The sequence below is a fragment of the Copadichromis virginalis genome, linkage group LG16 (assembly GCF_057382275.1).
Source record: "Copadichromis virginalis isolate Kocher_CV1m ecotype Utaka linkage group LG16, C_Virginalis_male_GT1.1, whole genome shotgun sequence".
Classification (NCBI taxonomy): Eukaryota; Metazoa; Chordata; class Actinopteri; order Cichliformes; family Cichlidae; genus Copadichromis; species Copadichromis virginalis.
Genome location: NC_140633.1, coordinates 33,900,514 through 33,922,467, shown reverse-complemented (window position 1 = coordinate 33,922,467; position 21,954 = coordinate 33,900,514). Strand labels below are relative to the sequence as shown.

General features: G+C 38.6%; 1 protein-coding gene and 1 long non-coding RNA gene across 2 annotated transcripts in view; one reads left to right on the top strand and one right to left on the bottom strand.

Annotated features, from left to right (window-relative positions):
* Positions 1 to 3,868: 3,868 nt before the first annotated feature.
* The window catches only part of LOC146691170 (inactive dipeptidyl peptidase 10-like), a 146,406-nt gene continuing 128,320 nt past the window's right edge, over positions 3,869 to 21,954 (top strand). The window contains exon 1 of the mRNA XM_085434456.1: positions 3,869 to 4,022. Coding sequence (XP_085290582.1) covers positions 3,966 to 4,022 — 57 coding nt within the window. The 5' untranslated portion in view covers positions 3,869 to 3,965. The remainder of the gene's footprint in view (positions 4,023 to 21,954) is intronic.
* LOC146691172 (uncharacterized) lies at positions 17,128 to 18,730 on the bottom strand. Its single transcript, XR_014915772.1, has 2 exons — positions 18,226 to 18,730; positions 17,128 to 17,922 (listed from the first exon to the last, which is right to left on the bottom strand). It is a non-coding gene; the product is annotated as an uncharacterized LOC146691172 (long non-coding RNA).

Here is a 21,954-nt window from a genome sequence, read left to right as displayed (position 1 = left end):
AGAGCTGATATATTTTCTAATGACGCTCAGACCTGCGACTGCACACCCCTCCATCTCCATATATCCACACGCCCTTCAGCATGTTCAAGGAGGTTCACCTGAAAGGTTAAATCTTTCCTCCCTGCTGGCTTTCCTCCACCCTCCCCACATTATCACCAGCCTACAAACTCCACAGGGGTTTATCTCCTGGCTTTTTGTCTCCGTGGACATACATATAATCAAGACGCTTCACGTCGAGTCTCATCAGCAAGATCTGTCATTGGTTTATCCCTGATGATTCATAGCTGCCTTTGTGATGCTGTTATGTAGGTATACACTAACCTGATACTATTTTTACTAGTATTTCTACAATCACTTTGCACCACCTGACCAACCACTGGAGTCACTTGGTTATGGTCGAACAGTCAAAAATAATTATGATGATGTTTTTCATCAAGGTCAAGACAGATGTGATGAATTTATAAGGGCTTAGGAACAAAAAGAACCCCAGAGAATCTGACTGCATTCAAAATTCAAAAAGCATATTATTTATTGTTTGTAATTTAATTCAACAAAGATGTAAAGGCACCAGGAACAAGCACAGCTTTGAGAGGTTTCTCATGAAAAGTGATCCAAGAACTTGGGAGAACGTCATAAGGAGTGTCAGAACATCAAAAGCCACTACACAAAGATGTCTTTAGGACAGGAGCTACAACTGTCACACCCCTACAAAAGTGTTTCACCTGGGCTAAGGTGAAAAAGTTGATGCCCAGTGGTCCAAAGTTCTTTTTTCAGATTAAACTAAATGTTACAGTTCTTTCAGAAACCACAGTCAAAGAGTGGAGAGGCACAGACTCCAAGGTGCTCGAAGTCCAGTCTGGTCTTTAGTATTTTGGGGTACATGTGATGTGCTGGTGCTAGTCATTTAAGCCCAAAGTCATTCATGTTAAAAGAGCCTCAATCAAGTATCTAGTGTATAAGTGAAGATGCTGTTCAGAAGTCGGACATTTCTGTATTCTACAAAATTACATTTCCTTTCATAAAGGTGGTCCAGATAAGGAAGCAATGAAGGAAGCAGTGAAGGACCTTGCCTAAGTATTCAGAGAATTTAGACAGCTCTTATTACAGCTGCCACAGTGATACTTCCAGCTCACTTCAACATGTTAGAAACTTTCCTGAGCAAAACTGAAAATTCAACCGCAGCCCTATTTTTTGTTTCTGCCAGCCTTTGACTCATCTTGCCTGTCTTAGTTTTATAAGATTTTACCTGCTTCCTTTGGATACGTCTTTCTCACATTGTCTTTCCACTTAACTAAGTAAACTGTCTCTTCTCTCACCTGTCCTGACTCTTCATGCTCTATGAGATGCCTCAAAAGTGGCAATAAAAAAAAGAACAATTGTTTGACAGTCTTTATTACTCAGCGACACATACTGTGTAGGCCTGATTTATGCCAACTTATCCTTCCTTATTAAAGCAGTTTGTCACTTCTGATTGGCTGTTTATATGCCATCATGAAAGGTGCACATGAAGGTTTTGACAATATTGGGCTTTTAATGATCTCTGTGAAATCTTAGTTTCATATAAACATGCATTTTTTTTAAAACTCCAGAACTGCACTTTTTTTTATATTTAAGGTTTTATGAAATAAACAATGTCAAAAAATATATCTACATCCATTATTAATTCAGTGGTGCTCAGACGTTTGACTTGTCAGTGCCAAAGCCTCTTAACTTTCTGTGAGTGAGCACAGCTGAATACAGCTGATAGATTCTCCTGGTCAACATCAAAAATGGTTCTGTTTCACTGCACATGTAAGACTGACCTACACACAGTACAATGAAATATCCAAGCAGCTCAGCAGAGATCTGAGAAAGAAGTTTGGACATCTTACAAGCCAGAAAACTCTCTTGGAGCCATTTATTAAAATAATTTAAACAATACAATAAATAAAGATTGTCATCAGACTTAAATTGTTTTAGAAGTTACATCCTTCCCTGAGAGAACATTTGTTTGGATGGTCTAGAACAGCCACCAAAGCATGAGTCTGCCATGCTGGAGCATTAGTGCCATCGTCTGCTGTCAAGCTAGTCTGACACCACTGTGGCCTGACAGACTGCTTTCCAAGAACAAAGGGCCTGTCGTGTCAGGGCCTGTCACTGATGTAAAGTTTGCAGGTGACCACATGGGCAAAGAAAAAAAGAGAGCTTTTTTTACAGTCAGGTGAGGAAAAATTATTTGGCAACAGCTACCCAAGGAGTAATGATGAAGGCATGGGGAGGTAGCATCATACTGTGGGACAGTTTTTCTGCCAGTTATGTTGAACGGGGCGAGTGTGAAAGATGTTTGCTAAAAAGTAACTTAACGGCATTAAATATGCGAAGGCTAACAAAATGTGCACACAATACATCGAAGTCGTGCATTTTCAGCAATGCTAAATAAGTCTGACTGTGGAGGAGATACAAATCTCTTTAGGGCTGCATGAGGAATGGGATCTGGTCTAAAAAAAAAAATCTGCCAGATCAACATGTGGGGCAACCCGCTGAGGCAGTCAATAAGGCAGCAGCTGAAAGCAGCTTTTATGAAGTCAGAGATTGTTACATTAAGGTCCTTATTTAGCAGATTCTTATCGTGAAGATGAAAGAGTGGTTATCTGGAGGCATCAAAAGAAAACTGCTCATGTCGTTTCTTTGTGTGTTTTCAGGCTCACAGCAAAAAAGATTCACATAAAAAACCCACAAATGGCATTATTTTGTGTCTGAACACAAACAGTTTTGTACTCATTCAACACTGATGCTGTAAACTTGGGGTACCTGTGTTCTTAATTATTAACACGTCAGTTAGGATTTGTGTGTGAATCATGCTGAATTCTTTCTGCCTTATTAACCAAAAATGGTATTCAAAGCAGGGGAGTCTGATCAGAGAGAAATACAGTTTAGAAATCTGGTGCAGAAAACACCGGGCATGATTATCAGATTCCTGTGGAGCTCCATGCTCTTACACATGTATTAGATGAAAAGTGCACAAGAGCCTGAAAATTGTCTTGCAATCTGAGTCAAAAATGGTTACTCTGTACTGACATAAAAGTCCTGCTAAAGCCTGATAATATAATGAATGGTACAAAATTTTCAGCATCAAAATATTCTTAAAATAAAGTTACAATCAAAGTAATGCAGTTATGATTGACTGGCCCACTTCAAAATCTTGCCACTGGCTCTGGCTTCCAAGGGTGGATAAAAAATGCTGAAAAAACATTGGAAAGAGAAAATATACTTTATTTACCCCCAACAGTGAGCAAATTCATCCACTACAGCAGTCAAAACTCTTGCAAAAAATAAACAAACTTGGATAACAGATAACAAAATAGATTAAATTCAATAAATTAAGTAAAATGAGATAAAAGAAAAAGAAAGTGAAATAAAGGAGCTAGAAAAAAGTAAATTAAAAAAAAAACGAATATAGATGTCTTATGCAGATGTGCAGCTCTGTAAACATGCAGGAAGCTGTTGTAATCAGTTTTATCATGTTATGTAATCTCCCCATGCAAAGACGTGCTTTTATCTCAGTTTTTAGAAAGGGCTTAATTCCGGTGCCTGTAACCCCGTCACGTCAAGTCCAGTATCGGGTTATGTTTATCAGAAAAAAGCATGTTTTTGCTGGATTATAAGTTTTAATATTTATGTTTATTGTCCGACTACCAGCTTGTTCCTAGCTTATTATGTTATCTTGGCGAGTGAGGGATAAGTGGGCTGTGTCCCCCGCTCGCACTCACAGCTGGCGCACCAGCGGAGCAAGTCTTTACGCACAAGGCATCATTGGCTGAGAAGCCACGCGTGTCGCAGGGAAGACGACGAACCAGTAAACAGCTTGAAGCAAAGCGGTGAAGTATCGGGCAGTTGGTGTCTGTGCGGAGTCTCAGCTACAGTTTGTCGATCTGCGGACTGATTTGGATCGTTTTTATTTCTGGAGCTGTCCGCGGTGCTGAAACATGAATCAAAGCGCAGGAGCAGTGCAGCACACTCGGAGATACTCAGTGGAGGGAAAGGTAAGCAAAGACTGAGATGGAGCGAATTTCTTTTTCTTCATCTCGTCCATGTTGCCTGATTGAGGATGCATTTGTTACTCATCCCACTGTGGGTTAACTACCAGACTTAGAAACACGCATAGAACTTTTATCTGGAAGTTTGCAGCTGCTTGAATAAGTTACGGTAACTTAAAATCGAGCCACGTGGAGAAAGTTGAAAGTCATTTAAATGACACGGAGACTCTGTGTCACTTGGTGTGATACCTGCAGGCAGAGTTTAGAGATATGATCGGTAGCTGTGTTCCTTTAGTGCAGACACCATGTTGGATAAATGAATTAACCAAAAAGCAGGATAAATGGCTTCTCGGGTGCATCCACTTAATTAAATGATTTATGGGAGTTTAACCCATATAGTCAAAGATGTCAGTGCAAGTATTAACGTTTAATGTCGAAGCCTTCAATAGAACTTCCTGATGTGAAACAAGTGAAAGTGACTTTGCTATCAGAATTTTTGGGCTTACTTTTGGGATGCTTCCTAGTAGTATAGAGGTGTTTAGTAAAGATTTTGCTTGTCAGACAGGAGAGGTTGTTGCATAACAGATAACAGAAGTAACTGAAATGTGAAAAAGGTCTCATAGCCAGCAAGTGTGGCCTGAAGGTGGGGCAACCTTCTACATATTATTAAAGTTTATAGGTCAGCTCAAACTTTATCTTTAGGGATGTTTGTGCTCTCAGCATACACGGTTAGATTCTTTTATGCTGCAGGAAAAATAAATACAGGGGGTGATTTGGATCATGAAAGGACCCGTTCTGGGGCATTTAAAATGGCTGAGCAGCTCATAATACAACAGGAAACAGAAAATTCTTTTTTAGCCTTAAATCTCCTGTTGTTAAATCGGATTCTTTGTCAGACCACGGGCATGTCTGGCTGCATGCAGGTGACCATGATAGTCCTTATTCTCCATTTCTGAAGGTCTGCTCCAACCAGAACCTGCAGAAGGTGGAGAACTGTTTCATATACCCGTGTTCTAAGCTTACGGACAATGCAGAAACAAACAAGGACTTCCCCTGGCAGACTGTAAAGTGACAGTTCAAATGCAGCATGAGAGGTATACTGAAGAGACTGTATATATTAAATATTGTTTTATGGTGAAATTGCTAAAGGGAATTATTTGATAATCAGCTTAAGAAAGCATGTGAACCTCCTTTTTCTCCACATGCTTGCACATCCAAACATGACCTCATCCATACTTGCCAGTGACATAATATAAATTTGTGGGAAACCATCCACACCACCCGTGCAGGATATGTCAAAGGTCATTGGGATATGCTGAGCTGTAAAGCAGTCCTGTGTCAGGATATTAAATGTTGAACAAATTGAAAGTGTGACGCATTTATAGCCAGTAGATCAATGTCATTAGCTCCTTATGTTCTATATATGTGAGTGAGTCGAGTCAATTCAGAGACATCACCCTGGAAGTGTTTGACTGACAGATTAATGAACAAATGGACCAACTAAGTGAAGTTTCTATTTCTAGACTCACACTACTAGTGTGGCTGAAAATGTAGAGTTCTCTCTGAGGAGCAGAAATTAATTTCACTCACCTTGGCTATATGTTACAGTCTCTGCTTGTCTCATTACATCCAGCATTCAGTGGCCATTAAAACCAGCTGCAAAGAAAATGGAAATTGAGGACAATTGTGACACTGCCCCCCCTTGGGCTTTGGTGGAGAAATAAATGTGCATGCATTGCCCGGGGCTATTGCTCATGGTTGTTCATTTTCTTGCCTCCTTTGGTCCAGGCTATTAAATTGTATGTGAGCTGTACATTTGAGACAGAGTTATCCTAAAGATAGGTTCTGAACATCCTGAACATTACATGGATTTAGTTTTGTTTACTTGTTTTTACCATTTCCCTGCAAAAAAACCTCTCTTTAAAAAGTCCCCAATCATGTGTAGGGATTCAAATTTCTTCCAGGAAGTTGGAGTGGGGGATTGAGAAGAGATGAAGGGTTTTTGGAAAACAGATTCTGAGTGTGAGTCTCTGAGTCTCTAACTCAAAAGTGCTGCGAATACTTGTTGAGTGCCTTTAACCCACGACTGCCAGGATGCACCAATCACTGTCTTTTTGCTTAATGGAGATTTTGTTACTAAGAGTTTCCCAGAAAAATAACTTAAAGATTGATTTTCCAGCAAAGAAAGGAAACATCATGTGACTATGTAAGCTGTAACTTATTGGAAAGTGTTCTTTTTTTACCACTTGTTGGATCAAGTGTTCATACACAGATTAGTTGTGTCTGCTCATATGTTACATTTGGATTACTCAAAATGTCTCATACTGACTTGTGATGGCAATGCAAATCAGTACAGAAATGGGCAAAAATGAAAGGTTTGGGGGATCAAAGTATATAGATAAAGAATGATTCATTCACTCAGTGTTAATAAGTCCATACTTTTCCTCATATACCCCTCAGTGGCTTGATCCTTTTACTTTGGAAAGATGACTTTTTAACAGCTAGATATGGTTCTTTAGTTTCAGCACTCACTAGAATATATTTACCAGACTGGATTTTATGATTTGTGTTGGAATTTTAGGAATCAGCACAGCAACCATTTTGTGACTCCGCATGTCAGTACTTGTTTATCAAGGACAGTGTTGTGTCCATAACTAAAATTGCTGAATATATTGCATGGTTTAGTATTTATTTTTGACTGAATTTTACATGTTCCAACATGTACATTTTTCATTAGCCAGGTGTAACAAAAGATAAAGCGTTTACCAGACTGATGATCCCTAGTGGACTACCCATATACTTGAGGCAAGACTCACAGCTAAGAAAGAGCTTCCTAAGTGTTACGTATCCGTCTTTATCCCAGCTTTAGTCTTGAAGTGTATGATCACACACTTTTTTTGTGAACTGCAGATTGCCATTGTCTTACTTTGTTTGGATTCCCTCGCAGGCATGTTGTTATCAAAAGAAATATGTCACCAGGATATAAAAGTGCTCTGGGGCTGGACTCCATCTGCTGTGGGGAACGATGCAGATAAAAGGCACATGCTGCATTTTGGAACAGTGGGTGTTTGCCTTATGCTCACAGCATGATTTGTTAGGGTTTGGCTTAACTTTTTTGTATTGTTTTTATTACATTTTTGTCTGTTTTATCTCTCTTTACTGTGATTATCTAGATTAGGAAACTTACAAATCTATTTACAGGTATTGTTAATGATAAATCTTAAGTGGCTAATATGTGTTGGGTGGATTAGAAAGCATTACCATATCGAAAAAATTAAAGAACCACAAATTATTGGTAAATCTGATCAATTAAAGCTGATTAGTTATTAAAAGATTCAAGTTTCAAGATCTTTTATTTGTCATGTGCATAGTTATACAAGTACATGCAGTGAAATGTGTCGTGACACGCTCCTCGACTGTGCAAAAAGAGAGAGAAAACATTATATACAGTAACTAGGTAAATATATACAAAGGGGACATTATGTGTAGTAATTAGTGGAGCGGTCAGGAAGGTGTCTGGATGTGGCCGAGCCATCTTCAAACACCTACAAATTCATTAATCTTTCCTTGTAAACCCAAAAAAAGAAAACAATGTGAGGATCTGTCCTCACATTGTCACACTGGATTTGTCCTCCTCCAACAGCTGTTTAAGTGTTTTTGCATTTTGAATAATGTAAACAGGTGAGAACAACATACTGTAAGTGAAGACCCATTTGTGTTTGTTTGTTTGCTAATTTATTTCAAACATGTAAACAATATACAGGTACATTTAGTAAAGAAAATAAGAGAGAAAAAATACTATACAAAAGTCAATACATTTCAATATTGCTACTGCTGATTCATTTACATGTTGAAAGGGAGTGGGAAGAAGTACACCCTTAAGTCTGTGAAGGTTCAAAGTACACCCTTAAGTTATCAGTTAATATTTAGTCAGCTTCCTTACAGATATAATCTGTATAAAATAGTGAACAGATTTCTGATATAATATATATTATATACTATAATATCACATCATGAAATTTTTTAAATAGAGACATTCACTTAATTTCAACAATTTCCCTTTCTTTATAGTTTGAGAAGATCACATTTTATTTATATTAGTTTTTTCTTGTAGTACGTTGTGTTAGGTAATTGATAGATAGATAGTGGCTAAGTAACTTTTAAATTACAGCTTTAGGAACATCACTGTGTCATTCTTTCTCGCACTTCTCTCTGCCAAACAGAGACAGTGAGGTTCAGATGTGTTTTCCTTACTGGACACTCCTTTTGGTTCAGGCAGTGCAGGAGGCAGAACACATGATTCCTGCTCGCTTGTTGTGAATACAGTTACATAACAAATGCAAGCAATTGGACATTACACAGACTTTGTACCATCTGTGAATCTAGCTGAATTATACATTTGGCTTATTGCATGCAGGTATTGTCAACAGGCTGAAATGCAGTTGTGAAAAAGGCTAGCATGTATAAACTGAGCAATTAACTAAGGTTTTATTTAGACCACCATTACCCTGCATGAAAAAAAATTTATCCCTTTTATATTCATTGGAATAAGTTCAAACTAGCTACTGAGTAAGAGCGCCAACATGTCAGCTCATGCCAAGGAAATGCAGAGTGAGCCAGCTGTTCTATCAGTTGTGCCTGCATGATGGTTCACAATGTAAGCAGAGATTTTCTACCGATCTGTTAATCAAACTGAATTTCCTGGACTGTGCTTCATGTTGCAGTGGTACAAGAAGAAAACCTGCAGAATTTGATCCAAATCATTATACTGTGATTGTACTTAAGATACTCTGTGCCCAAGGCTATCTCTTTCTCTCTCTCTCTCTTTCTTTATATCTATCTCACGTATAGACCACTGATAGTCAAATGTCTCTTATCCATCCTTCTCCCAGGCCACATGTTCCAGTTTTTCTGGGAGACAGAGTCTTCTCAGGCAATCTGGTCCTGGGTGAGAGGGCCAGGCAAAGAGTAAGTTCTCATTTGAGAGTGCCCAAGAGCTGCATGGCTCTGTACGTCTGCGGGTTTACCACCCGTGTTATAAAAATTGGGGTCTGGAGCTTTGTGGATTGAGGAGAGGTGGAAGGCTTTTTCAGTCCCATTCCCAGCTGCTTAAACAAAAATTATTTATATTAAAGGTTTTTTGACCCAGCCATTACTTTCTCAATTTTTAGAGAGTAATCACCCAACTTATTCGCCAAGAGAAAATAAATATATAAATAAACTAGCCAAAGCCCTACCCTGCTGTTAAGTATCAGATATAAAATCCATAAAGTCAACAACATCAGAAACATCAGTTTCACAAGGGCAGTGAGCCCTGCCTGTTCCCACATCAGACAGCTGCTGCGAGGATGTTAAATGGGATATTTATTTATTATGTAGGATGCCAATCCAAATCCTACTCATAGAGCTTTAATTTATTTCCTCCAGTGTGGGAAAGGTGAGAAATTCCTGGACAGAGGCTTTGTATGTATGAATAATACAAATACAAACACATCCAAAGAATGAATGACAAGTTCAGCTGAAATACAGCAGACTTCTGGATCCCTCCAATGAAGCATGCAGAGCAACAATGCTTCTTTTAGAGATAGTCTGGTGTGTAATTCAAGGGAAAACCTCTTGGAACATTAGTGCTCACCTGAGAAACACCCAGGCACCAAAGCGAGTCCCCACTGTGGGACAGATGGGCAGAACAGTCGGGCTCTTGTTCACTTACTCCCTGCAGAGAATGTTTCAGGAGAATACATGAACAAGACCTTTTCACCAAAACCAACATATGGAAAGGCATCTCTGACACTGTACCAAGCTCTCTAGGGGTGTTCAGACATTCAGTCAACTGTGAAAACTCTTGAAGCTTTATCAAAGTTGCTCTATGTGCATGCACAAACCACAGATTCACCCAACAGACATGAATTAAACACCAGAAAATCCTCTAAGGGAATACAGAATGGCATTCTTAAACATTTAAGGTGACATGACACTATTAAATTTTATGCAAGAATATTTAAGAGTGGAATTAAAAAGTAAACAGCTTTTTGCAAATGATTGACCGATTTTTTTTAACTGCTCAAAACGTTTGAGACAGCAAAGGACTGTAGTTTTACTGATGCGTTATAATATTAGACAAGTTGTTGTGCTTCTTCATTTTCAGAATGTATGGGTGTAGACAGAAAGTCTACAACAGGATTTCAATTGCTATTGAAAGACAGTAGAAATGCAGCTTAGGATGAATCCAGCTGTCAGCTTTGTGTACAACGCTGGCTGCTGTCCACATGATGAAGTCATGAGAAAAAAAAAAACCTTGAAATTGATTCAACTCTTACTCAGCCCCTGCCAGCTGTATTGTTGGCTTGTTGTATGTAAGCTCCTTATATTCCACGAGACTATTGTAATTGGAGAAACAAACAACAAAGACAGGATAAGAAAGTGGGTTTGTCATCAGATGTATGTGAACGTGGTAAGCCCTGTTCAACTTCCATTTCCACCACTTTATTTTTACTGTTCCACAAAAAGACAAACAAAAACGGACTAATTAGAAAGACAATTTTTATAACTTCAATATCACTACTTCAGTATTCACAGAGTATTTTTTATTGAAGTATCAAAGCAGCCTTCATTTTAATATTGCTTGGATCTTCTGGTGTCAGTGCCAGTGAAAAAGTTGTAATTGGTGAAACAGCTGGAGAGCCAATCTGAGTCTTGCTCTGAAAGGAGATGATTGTGATTGCAGTTTCCCAGCAGCTCTCCCTGCTTGGCTCTGTGAGGCGCATGAGGCACAAAGCTAAGAAGACAGGTGGAAGGCAGAAAGGCAATTCTGATAGATTGCATCATTGTCTAGAGGGCAAGGCATGAGTGTTTTTCTCTTTGCATGTTGATTACATGTTATCTGGGTGACATATTACAGCAATTTCCTATCAAGTCTTGGATTAGGTTATATCCTGGGTTAAGATAGGAAGGAAATAACATTTTAACCCAATGTGGTGTTATACATGGACTGTATATAGAAGAGAGATAGATACATCTTAAATGTAAAGTTAATGTGGAAAAGACATGATGGAATAGAAGTCTGCTTTCAAAACATTGAAAGGGTGATGGACAAATTGCTTACCTCGATGCTCTACAATGGCCGTGTCCATCTCTGTATATACAGTCTATGTTATTATAGAAGCAAGTCCCAGGGTCTGAAATCTTGTTTTGTCTCCTCATCTCAGACCACGTCTCATCTAAATGCACAAACTTCAGTTAAAATTAATTATAATAAAACATGCGTGGTAGAAAGCTGCGCTGAGTTCATTACCCTCTCTTGTTTTAGAAACTTTCATATGAGCGGCCAAAGTATTAAATTGCTGCTGAAACCTCAGTTAAATTCAGTGATTGGCAGTGTTCATTTATTTGACCGATATCTTTCGCCACCTATTTTGCCAATATACTTTTTTCTGAAGAATAAGATCATAACTAAATTAAAATGAATGCACAGGACAAAAGCGATGAGGAATGTAACTCTGTTCCTGAGAGATGAAGTTGCACAGTCTGGAAATTTATCTTTGTTTTTTTTTTAGTAGATGGTGAAACTGTGGAACCTTAAAGTTGATTAGACACTGAATAAGCTTTATGAATTGACTAGTGGGAAAAGCTTCATGGATCCCACATTATTTTTTTTAAATGACACCTTCTATCATTTGTATCTGTATGAGTAGTTACATCTTTTACATTTGCAGATGTGCAGTATTCAGATGGTCCAAAGCTGTGTCGGACTTGAATGAATGAATGAATGACCACATACGCCTTTTGGACACTTTTGACAGTACTAACAAGAAGTACATAAATAATATTTTTTTAGTTTTCATTACGGGACAATTTAACACTAATATGTTAGTGATATAGAGTATGTTTTGTTGATGTCAATCTCAGAGTTACTGTGCTTTCGAAGTATGGGTCTCATCCCATAGAGTGCGTAAAGCTGTTTTCTTTTGGGGTTGGAGAAATGAAACTCTGGAGTGCATGTGAACAGCAATTCAATTTGACTACCATGTGGGAATCTGTGTTATGAGGCACTTCCACATCTTACACAGTCCACCTTTATCTGTCGATGAGGCTGACTGCAAACTGCCATCGACACAAACATGTTTGCTTTCCCTGCCAGAGTTCAGTTCCACTCTGGTGCCACAGCAATGGCGACAGCTCTTGAAACTGTGACACAAATAAGCTGCCAGGTTTGCATCTAAGATTCATAGACAGTTATTTACAGCAGTTGCAGTTAGTCTTCAGAGTAATTTTGGCATCTCAATTTTGACATTCTTTCCCCCTTAATAGGCGTTTGAATTAAATAAATAAAAACCTTCAAAGCTCCAGAGCTTCTATATCCATTTTCTTCTGCTCTTTTAAGAGAGGCAGTGAGGCATGTAGCCTAATTGAACGCTTTGCAGTTGCCCCCTCTGGAAATCCTGGAAGCCAAACTCAGCAATCAGGCAACCATTCAGCAAGGGGCGACACCTCTTCCCGTCAATCATAAGACAGGACACAGTTTGGTACAATGCTTTGATTTTGTGTTCAAATGGAGTAGAAAACTGTTTCGGCCCAAAATAAAAGCATGCTGAAAGTCGATGCCATAAAATGTAGTGTTCATAAATAGCTGTCATCCAATACTTAGAGGTGAATTGGATTTATAAAATGCTAAAGCTGCTAATGGGCAAGAGTATTAATACAGACAGGAGTGCAGCAGAAGAGGGCCCTCTTTTTGTGTCTGGATTTCTGCTTCAGTAACAGCAAAACTGGTAACAAAGACACTGAAAATGTGACTGGACCGTCCCTGCAGGAGTCTAAAATCTAATAAAATCTAGTGACCCTAGATCTAGTGTCATTCTTGAATGGAGGGCAGGTTTGGACATATTGATTACAAGACAGAAAGCAAGGAGCCAATAAGGCAGTCAATGAGCAGATCAGTGTGATTAGGTTTCTCTGAGTACTGTTTGATGAAAGGCTGACCTGGAGGCAGCGCGTTGATAAAGGGCAAGTGTGAAAAGGTCAACAGTCTCTTAAGCTGCCTGGCAGTATGAGACCAGGGAGCAACTGTAGCAACATTGTTAAATGTACAACAGACCGTCATGGGAGTTTAGAAAAGGTCAGGGTAAAAGTTTTGTGGTGAAATGACACACAAAGGGCAAAACAAAGTGGTAACATGCACATTGACTTTTTATTCATATGCCATTTCATCTTTAAATAATGCTAATTTGAAAAGTGTTGCTCAACATAATTTAGTGCGTTCCTCCCTGCAGGTGCTCATCCTGATTTCTTCCTCAGTTATTTCTGTATATTTAATTAATGATTGCATTGCGAATAACCAGAAGGTAATGATGATGCTGATATACAGCAGAGACTATACAAAAGATTGATAAAGCTTCTGGGTCTGTGAAGTGGAGCTCAAGTGGCTGGATGTGGGGCGATCGTGGCTCAAGAGTTGGGCGTTCGTCTTGTAATCGAGCCCCGGCTCCGACAGTCTCGGTCGTTGTGTTCTTGGGCAAGACACTTCACCCGTTGCCTACTGGTGGTGGTCAGAGGGCCCGGTGGCGCCAGTGTCCGGCAGCCTCGCCTCTGTCAGGGCGGCTGTGGCTACACTGTAGCTTGCCATCACCAGTGTGTGAATGTGTGTGTGAATGGGTGGATGATTGTGTAAAGTGCTTTGGGGTCCTTAGGACCAAGTAAAGCGCTATACAAATACAGACCATCTTTCTTTTTTTTTTTTTTTTTTTTTTTTTTTTTTGGCCTGTCCCGTTTGGCTCTTTTGCCATCAGAATTGTTGTCTAAAGGCAAAGAAAGATGCCCAACGGATTTACTTTACCAAACTGACCATCCCAGCCTTGCCGTAATGGTCCATTTGATTCACCTTTTATTGTTTATTTTATTTTCACTTACTGAATACGGGACAGACTTGACTGGGGGAAAGAAGGGGAGAAAGAAAGAGGGAAAGAGAAACAGCTGAGAAGAGGGACGGGGGAGAAGGGCAAAAGACAAAAACCAACAGAACGGGCAGAGAAAAAAAAATGCATATATCAATCACCTGGATCACCTGCTGAGAAAGAAAAAAGAAAGCAAGCAGAAGAGAACAAGAGTAATAGAATAAACAACATCACAATGATATATGGGAATATGACAGTAAATACTAAATGTTAAACATTATTGTGCAGCACATAAGATCAACAGAACACAGTGTGCTTTGAGGTAGGAGCCAAAAAGGGTGTAGTTTGTGGGTGTGATCACCCGTGTGTACACCTGTGAGCATGGACGCGCTTGTTTTTTGTTTTTTTAAAAGGTTCCTTCATGTAATAATCTGCTAGAGGGTGTGGGGGGGCCACAGCCCCGTCCTCCAGGGCGTGAAGCAGGTGTGGAGGAGATCAAAACTCCAGACATCCAGAGGCCCCCAGAACACAAGAGACCAAGGAAGACCAACAGAGGGGCAGCTGCGCCACTGTCCCGGAAAGAGCTGACAGACCATCTTTCTAATGGCCAGCAGGGGGCAATGTCTCTGGTTTCCAAGAGGTTCAGTTGTATATAGGTCGGCCCTCAACTCACTTGATCGATGACTTCAGGAAACACTGTCTTGATGAATTTATAGGTTTATTTGCAATTTGCATAATGTTTGTGGCCCCTGTTCAAGTCTGAAGAGAAATGCAGGGTATGTTGTGAGTTTTTGACTGAAAGGTTGCTGACATTACTATATGGTTGTGCAATATCCTTCAGTTTTTCAGTCAGATCCATCCTTTTCTCGTGACATGTGACACTGAGACTTGTGGTGACTGAGTGTATATTTTGCATGCAGTCTATGTGGTGAGGAAATCACTTACAATCACTACAAATAACAGATGAATTCAGAACGTAGGGCACAGATACTGGGACATTAGCCAACCCAAGAAGGTGTCTTTATAATGTCATGAAAATTTTTGGTTTGACCATAAACCAGAAGGAAGAGGCAGATATTATCTGTTTAAAGATTCCACAGCATGTCTCTATCCTGTCTTCTTTCTCTCACCCCAACCAGTCGCAGCAGATGGTCACCCCTCCCTATGCCTGGTTCTGCCGGAGGTTTCTTCCTGTTAAAAGGGAGTTTTTCCTTCCTACTGTCGCCAAAGTGCTTGCTCATCGGGGGTCATATGATTGTGGGCTTTTCTCTATCTATTATTGTACGATTTACTGTACAATATAAAGCGCCTTGAGGCGACTGTTGTTGTGATTTGGCGCTATATAAATAAAATTGAATTGAATTAAAGGTTTGGCAACCTAAAGATTGTACATGTGCCTACTGTGTTCACTGTGCTGCTGGTATGTAGAAGCCACAGAGAGAAATGGAATGAACAAGGTCATAAATTTATAAATATATGAATAAATGTATTCAGCTAGCTACTGGTTGAATGAAACTGATTAGCATGTCTTAAAATGTCAGTTGCATAATGTTAAATGTAGTTATATAACACTTATTGAACCGTCATTGAGCCATACCACTTTCAGTTTTAAATGTTTCATTTGAATTGACACGAAGTATAAAAGCGTCTATACAATAGGATTTATAGGAAGTGGGAAGTAGTCTTGGACTTCTAGATTGCTGTGATATTGTTCACATTCTGTTGGACTTAACAGACTCCATAACCACACACGTTTTCTTTTGGAACCTTTTTTTGGTGGTCTGAACTAGGTATGGACCTTTAAACTGGATTGTGATCCTATCAGCTTTCATTTTCAGATATTAATCAACCAAAACCAGAACATTTGCACCAGTTAACCAGTTGGTCTTTGGCCAGCATCAAACAGATCAACCATTCGTGTGGCCAATGAATAAATACAAAATCTTTGTCCACTCTTTCTCTGTATGTTCTCTAGCAAACTGTAGTGTTTCATTGTTTTTGGCCAGCAAAGACTTTCCTGGAACACTTCCTATGCAGGTCAAATTGGTGCAGCCTCTTACTGATTGTAGACACATGTACTTTGACCCTGCAGATGCTGTGATAAAATTTAGGAGCTCTTTGTTTTGCATCAGACAGTTTGCTTTGCTACTCTGTTGCTGGGCCAGAATATCCTGGAAGAATTTCTCAATTTCCTTGCCAGACTCATAGCAATCCAGGCACTTTTATTTTCTAAAGGTCTTATAAAGCTTTTTGCTATTGGAGTGCATGTTGCTATCATACAAAGAGGACATGAGACCTGGGATATCAGGTTTCAGAAGGTTAAATAAGAAAGATTGCACCTGTCAATCATTTTTAGCCATGTAATTTATTAGAACATTATAATCCTTTAGGATGTGGTGAATGTAGAGCTATACATACTTTTCCATTTTACTGTTTTTTTGTAACTTGAATTATGAAAGTATACATTTTTTTAAGTATACTGTAGAGATAAAGCTGAATATTTAACTAAAGGCAAACTTTTATTGAGACAAAGTTCAACAAAACCAGAATACAAAGATGATAAAGAGAACAGAAACCACACAGAGGCAAAGCAAGGCAGAAACAAAAGAGAGGAGCATAGCAGACACTTTGACAAATGGAAGGCAGGACTATTTATACATGATGGACTGGCTAAAGGATGACAAACAAGATGGTATAAATATGTTTGTGAAAGTAATTTGGAGGTGAAAGAAATGATGGCAGGTTAAACAGACACGAAGGAGGAAAGAAAAATTATAGCAGCAACAACAACAAAAAGAAATAAGAAAAACATCTACCAAAGCAAAACAGGAAGTGAACAAACAGCCAATGCTGAAACAAGAAATGAAAAAAGCAAAACAAATGGTCAACAGTATTATGACCAGTGTTGGTCAAGTTACTTGAAAAAAGTAATCAGTAACTAATTACTGATTATTTCCCCCAAAAAGTAATCCTGTTACTTTACTGATTACTTATTTTCAAAAGTAATACGTTACTTAGTCACTTAGTCACTTTTTAAAAACCTGAATAGGTGATAAAGCAATAGATCTTTCAGCCCAATTCTACTTTTTCTGCATAATCCATCATACAAAATGTAAGTGTAACACTTCTGGAGTCGTTACAGTATACTAGGACCAGTTAGGTTCGACTACTAGAGCAGTAATGAGCGTAGCATGTAATAAAGACCACAGACCAGTAAATACGTTTAAATTGCCGGCTTATTATTTTGTGAAGACAGAGAATAGACAGTTATAGACACATTACATAAAACATTCAACATCACACATTTAAGAAAACAAGGTTTTTCTTTCCCCCCTTTTAGTTCAGTATGTTCTGTCAGTTCATCCTATTTATCTCAAAACCTTTTATTTGGCTTTAGAAGGATGTTATTTTCAACCTAGGTTATTGTTTTATTTATTTCAAGTTCTAAGTTCAAGTTTATCCTTTGATCTATTTGCATTAACACTGTGTTATTTTAAATCAAGTTCGGTTCTTTAGGCCCAAGATTTAATTTAATCTTGGTCTAGGTTCACCTTTAAATTCTCAACCAGTTCTTATTTTGTTTTAACCCAACAAAATTATTTACATTTCCATTAACACCATTACAGCATTAAAATGTAAGGTTGACCAAAATAAATTACAAAAATAAATAAATAAATGTAAAACTGAAAACAATTCAGCAAAAGGCTGAATAAATCCCTTAAACAAACAAATAAACAAAAGAAAGTTGTCTTTGTGTCCTTTAACTATTAGTCCTGGAATTACTCCGAATGATTATCCAGTGCTTTGAAAAGTCCGCTGTTCTTTTGCAGAGGTGTATGGATTAATCCTACCAGTTTTATCAGCGAAAGAGCTCAACGTCCAGCAGGGGGCGTTTTCCTTTTTCCTGCTCGGTACAGTTCAATGGGTCCGTGGGTGGCTCGCCATCTTGTTTCTCGCTCAGCGGATCAAACTCCGATTCTAGCTCGGCATTTCCCGATCCAAACCTTAATGGCCTACCATAACAACAAACTAAAGTGCATAAACATTCGAAAATAACACACGGGTAGCCCTTAAATAACAGTAAAAGTCCGTTTTTTCCAGCTTATTTAGCCGTAAATGAGGTGACGCCAATATGGCGCGCTGAAACACCGTCAAAGGCCTTTGAACTGCAGCCTGTGTGTCGTTTAAGCACGAATCCACCGTTTTTAACATAAAACAACATAAATCTGCTACCTTGGCTCTCCATTTGCATGAAATGAGCAATATAATACAACAAAAATTTCTTGCATGAAATAAAAGACAATTTCTGAACTTACCAAGTCCCGTTCGGTTATGTTCACAACGTCACCAAGGCAAGGACAGGTCGGAAAAACAAAAATACATTCTCCAGAGTACAAAAATGGCTTTAAGTAGATTTTTGGTTTATTTTTACTATTTTTTCACTCATTTAAGCAGCAGCTCTGCAAGGACTGTCTGCATTTCTCCCTCTCGAGCATCAAAAAGAAGGAACAACCCGATTGGGTGTGGCTAATCACAGGAGTCACGCTGCAGCGTGCCCTTTCACAATAAGAGTCTCAACACATATTTTAGCCATTTTACCTGAATTAACATAAAACACCATGAATTAGCAAGTTCTGTACCCTTTTAACATGTTTTTAAACACAAATGAAATCCTATACCATGAATTATATCATTGCTGATGTTTTTAATGAATTTTCTAACCATTATGATCTATTTATTGACTATTTATCACCTGTAATATATTTCTTATGACTGTTTTTACTAACAGGCTTTTATTTGTTGTTAGCTATGTTAACCAGGGTTACATAAGCAAATGGAAAAGTCTCTTTTTTTTAAAAAACTTGTTTTATCAGTTTTAATCTTTTAACTTTATGCATCAAGCAAAAAGTAAATTATATGCACCATTCTCTGACTTGAAGAAATTAGTTTAACATTTAAACCTATTTTCTGCACATTCCAGCACATAAAATAAAATATTTTTTGTGTTTACACTCAGTCTTTCAAATAGATGCAAGTAAAACACAGCAGAAAATAAATAAAATCAAAGACTAGCGGTCCTGTTGCTCTATTTTCACCTGTAAAGCAGGAGTGGGGTAGGCGGAGGTTTGCTCTGGTGCAGGTGTGCCGCAGCGATCAGTTGAAGAATCCGCGAGTTTCTGTGAATTTCCCATTACGTCGTTGCGCACTCGGAGCTTGTTTAGGGGTTTTTTTTCGCTGTAAAAATAAGTTTTCTTCCCACGCACAACGGACACTAATGTTTTTGTCACTGTTTATGGAATCAAACTCAAAATAAGGTCAGTACTTCCACGCTTTAAACGCTGCACGCTCATACTCTCTCCCATTGTTGATCTGTTGTCACAAACGTCGCACTCGCTTATACGTCATTGTCTTGAGACATTCTGGCAAAAAAATCACGGTTTTAGTAACGCAGTAACGCAGCGTTCCTACGGGAAAGTAACGGTAATCTAATTACTGTTTTTGCAATAGCGATCCCTTACTTTACTCGTTACTTGAAAAAAGTAATCAGATTACAGTAACACGTTACTGCCCATCTCTGGTTACGACACATTTATCACTTTTATGTATTTGTTTACTTTTAGGAAATTGGGCCACTCTGAATGACCTCATTCCAAACCTTAGAATATAATTAGAAATGATAATAAAATGCTTAAAAACATCAATGTTCCTTTTATCAGGTAAATCATCAGCTGCAGAATAATAATTTGTTGCTGATGATGACCTTTAATATTTGCAGAAGAGAAAGAAAATTAAAAAAAATAATTGTGAGTCCCTTAAAATTATTTATTTTCAGGAGTGATGCATTGTTACACAAACAGCATCCTATAGAAAACAACTAACTTTCTAAACTAGGTCACACCAACTCTTCCCCCCCAAACAAATTAATTGTTTTGAGCTGTCATTAAATTTTGTGCTATGCAGATTCAAACTGCAATTATGATAATTTGTTTCCTTTCAAAGTTCCTGAAATGTCAGGTCTTTTAAACAGTCCATGGTGTAATTACACCGAAGCATTTGAATATCTGAAGGTGAGGTTGTATAATTCCTGACAATGTGGATGAGACTCGGTGCACTGAATGGAAAACATGCAGGTCTCCTCTACGTGCTGTTAGACAGGAAGAGGTTTTCGATGATCACAAAAAAAATCAGAAAAAGATTTACTTTGTGTTTCACCATAGTAAAATGTGTCTTCTCCATTTAATTATTTTTGTCCTGCATGTCTTTCACCTCTCCATAAATAGTCGCTGTTAATGAGCTTAACAGTGTAGGGAGACAAATGCCAATACTTAAAACATGGTAAAAGAAAGTACTGACATGTTTGAGAGCAATGGATGGCAAGAGAGTAAGAAGAAATGTAAAAAAGTTGTCAAAGGGAGAAATGTAGAGGATGCCATGGCTGTATCAAAATAGAACAAAGCTGTGTCTGCAAGCGGTGAATTTCATCCAGACTTAGAGTGCGGGGAGGGAGCAGAGCTGCAGAGGCAGAGAGTGGGCCGACTCCAGATTTCACTCAGGGGACAGGATCTCACTCTGGGGAGCCAAGCTACTGAGGCACATGTCTCAGTCCTGATGTATAGATGTGTTTCCCTCATCGTTTGCAGACTCTGAATGGACAAACTGGATTATTATTTACAAAGTGTTCAGTGTGAATCTGGGTCAGGGGGGGAGTGGTGCCAGCAGCAGCAGGGTGATTTGTTAAGGAGGAAGCACGGACTGTGAAATAAGTTAAGTTAGATAGACCCATTCATGGTTATGATATTTTGATAACTTCATGGGCAAAACACAAATTGAGCTACAGTATATAACTGAAACCTTTCAGATTCAATCCCATCTGTATGAGGTATTTCATATATTGCACTACCTGCTATTGCATAGTATGAACACAAAGCAAAATAAAGTAAAAGGATAAAAATCATACAAGCTAAAAACACCTCAATTTCTCAAATGTTTTTTTTTTTACTTTTCATTTTCCACACTAATTGCTTCCACTGTTCAGCTAAAATCAGATCATTGGGGGGTTTATAAAAGATGTATGGAGCCACCGTTTCATCACCTGTTGGTTTCAAAGCCTCGAAGTTGGCTTTTTAGCTGCTGCCATGTCAGGAGGAAAATGTGGAGTAACCGACTCGTGCATGTTAATTGGTGGTAAGGAACAGACTAATGAAATAACAGAATTTCACTCAACAAAACTGAAGCACAGACTTCTTGAACCATCTGTATCACACAGTAAGTCACCTTATTTGTCAGGAGATTAAAAATTTCTTCTTGCTTCTTATTCAAGGAATCAGCAAAACTGATGGATCTGCTTGTTCAGTTGGGCAGAGTTTTATATCTCGTCCCTGTCTCGAAATAAACTTGATAACCAATACACTATCACCTTCTCACTCTTATTTTGTTAGTCAGTAGCCGCTAACCAGCTAGCAGAGGCAGATGTGTATTCACACACAGGTGGACTTACAAGGACGTGCATAACGAATGCTGTTTGATCCATCTTCATTCTGTGTACAGTGGAAGTACACTGAATTAATCCCACAGTCAATGCCTTCTTGAACAGTAGTTTTGTTACCTTGGTGGGTTTAGCAATATTAAGGTCCTGAAGTGATGCTGTGTGAAGTCTCATCTCATAACTATTCAAGAGTGTAACTAAAGCAGGTAATGAATCATTATGAACTTATTAGGAACACCAGATGGTGCCTAAACCCCTTGACTGGGAGCAAATGGAAATTACTTTTCAAATGTGTATTTTTAGCATCAAACTGGCCATTCTGCAGCTTTGAGATCTTTCTTTTCACCAATCCTACCAATTAAGCACACTTCCTGGATAAAAGGGGCGTGAAACTAAATCCATTATATGAGCACTGAGGTGATTTGGACCCAGTGTGATGCTGAGCCAAAAACCATCACACTACCGCACCTCCTGGCATGAGTAATGTCCCATTTAACAGTTTGCATTTATCACATCAAGAAAAGTTCAGCATTGGTTAGCATGACTCATTTCAGACTTG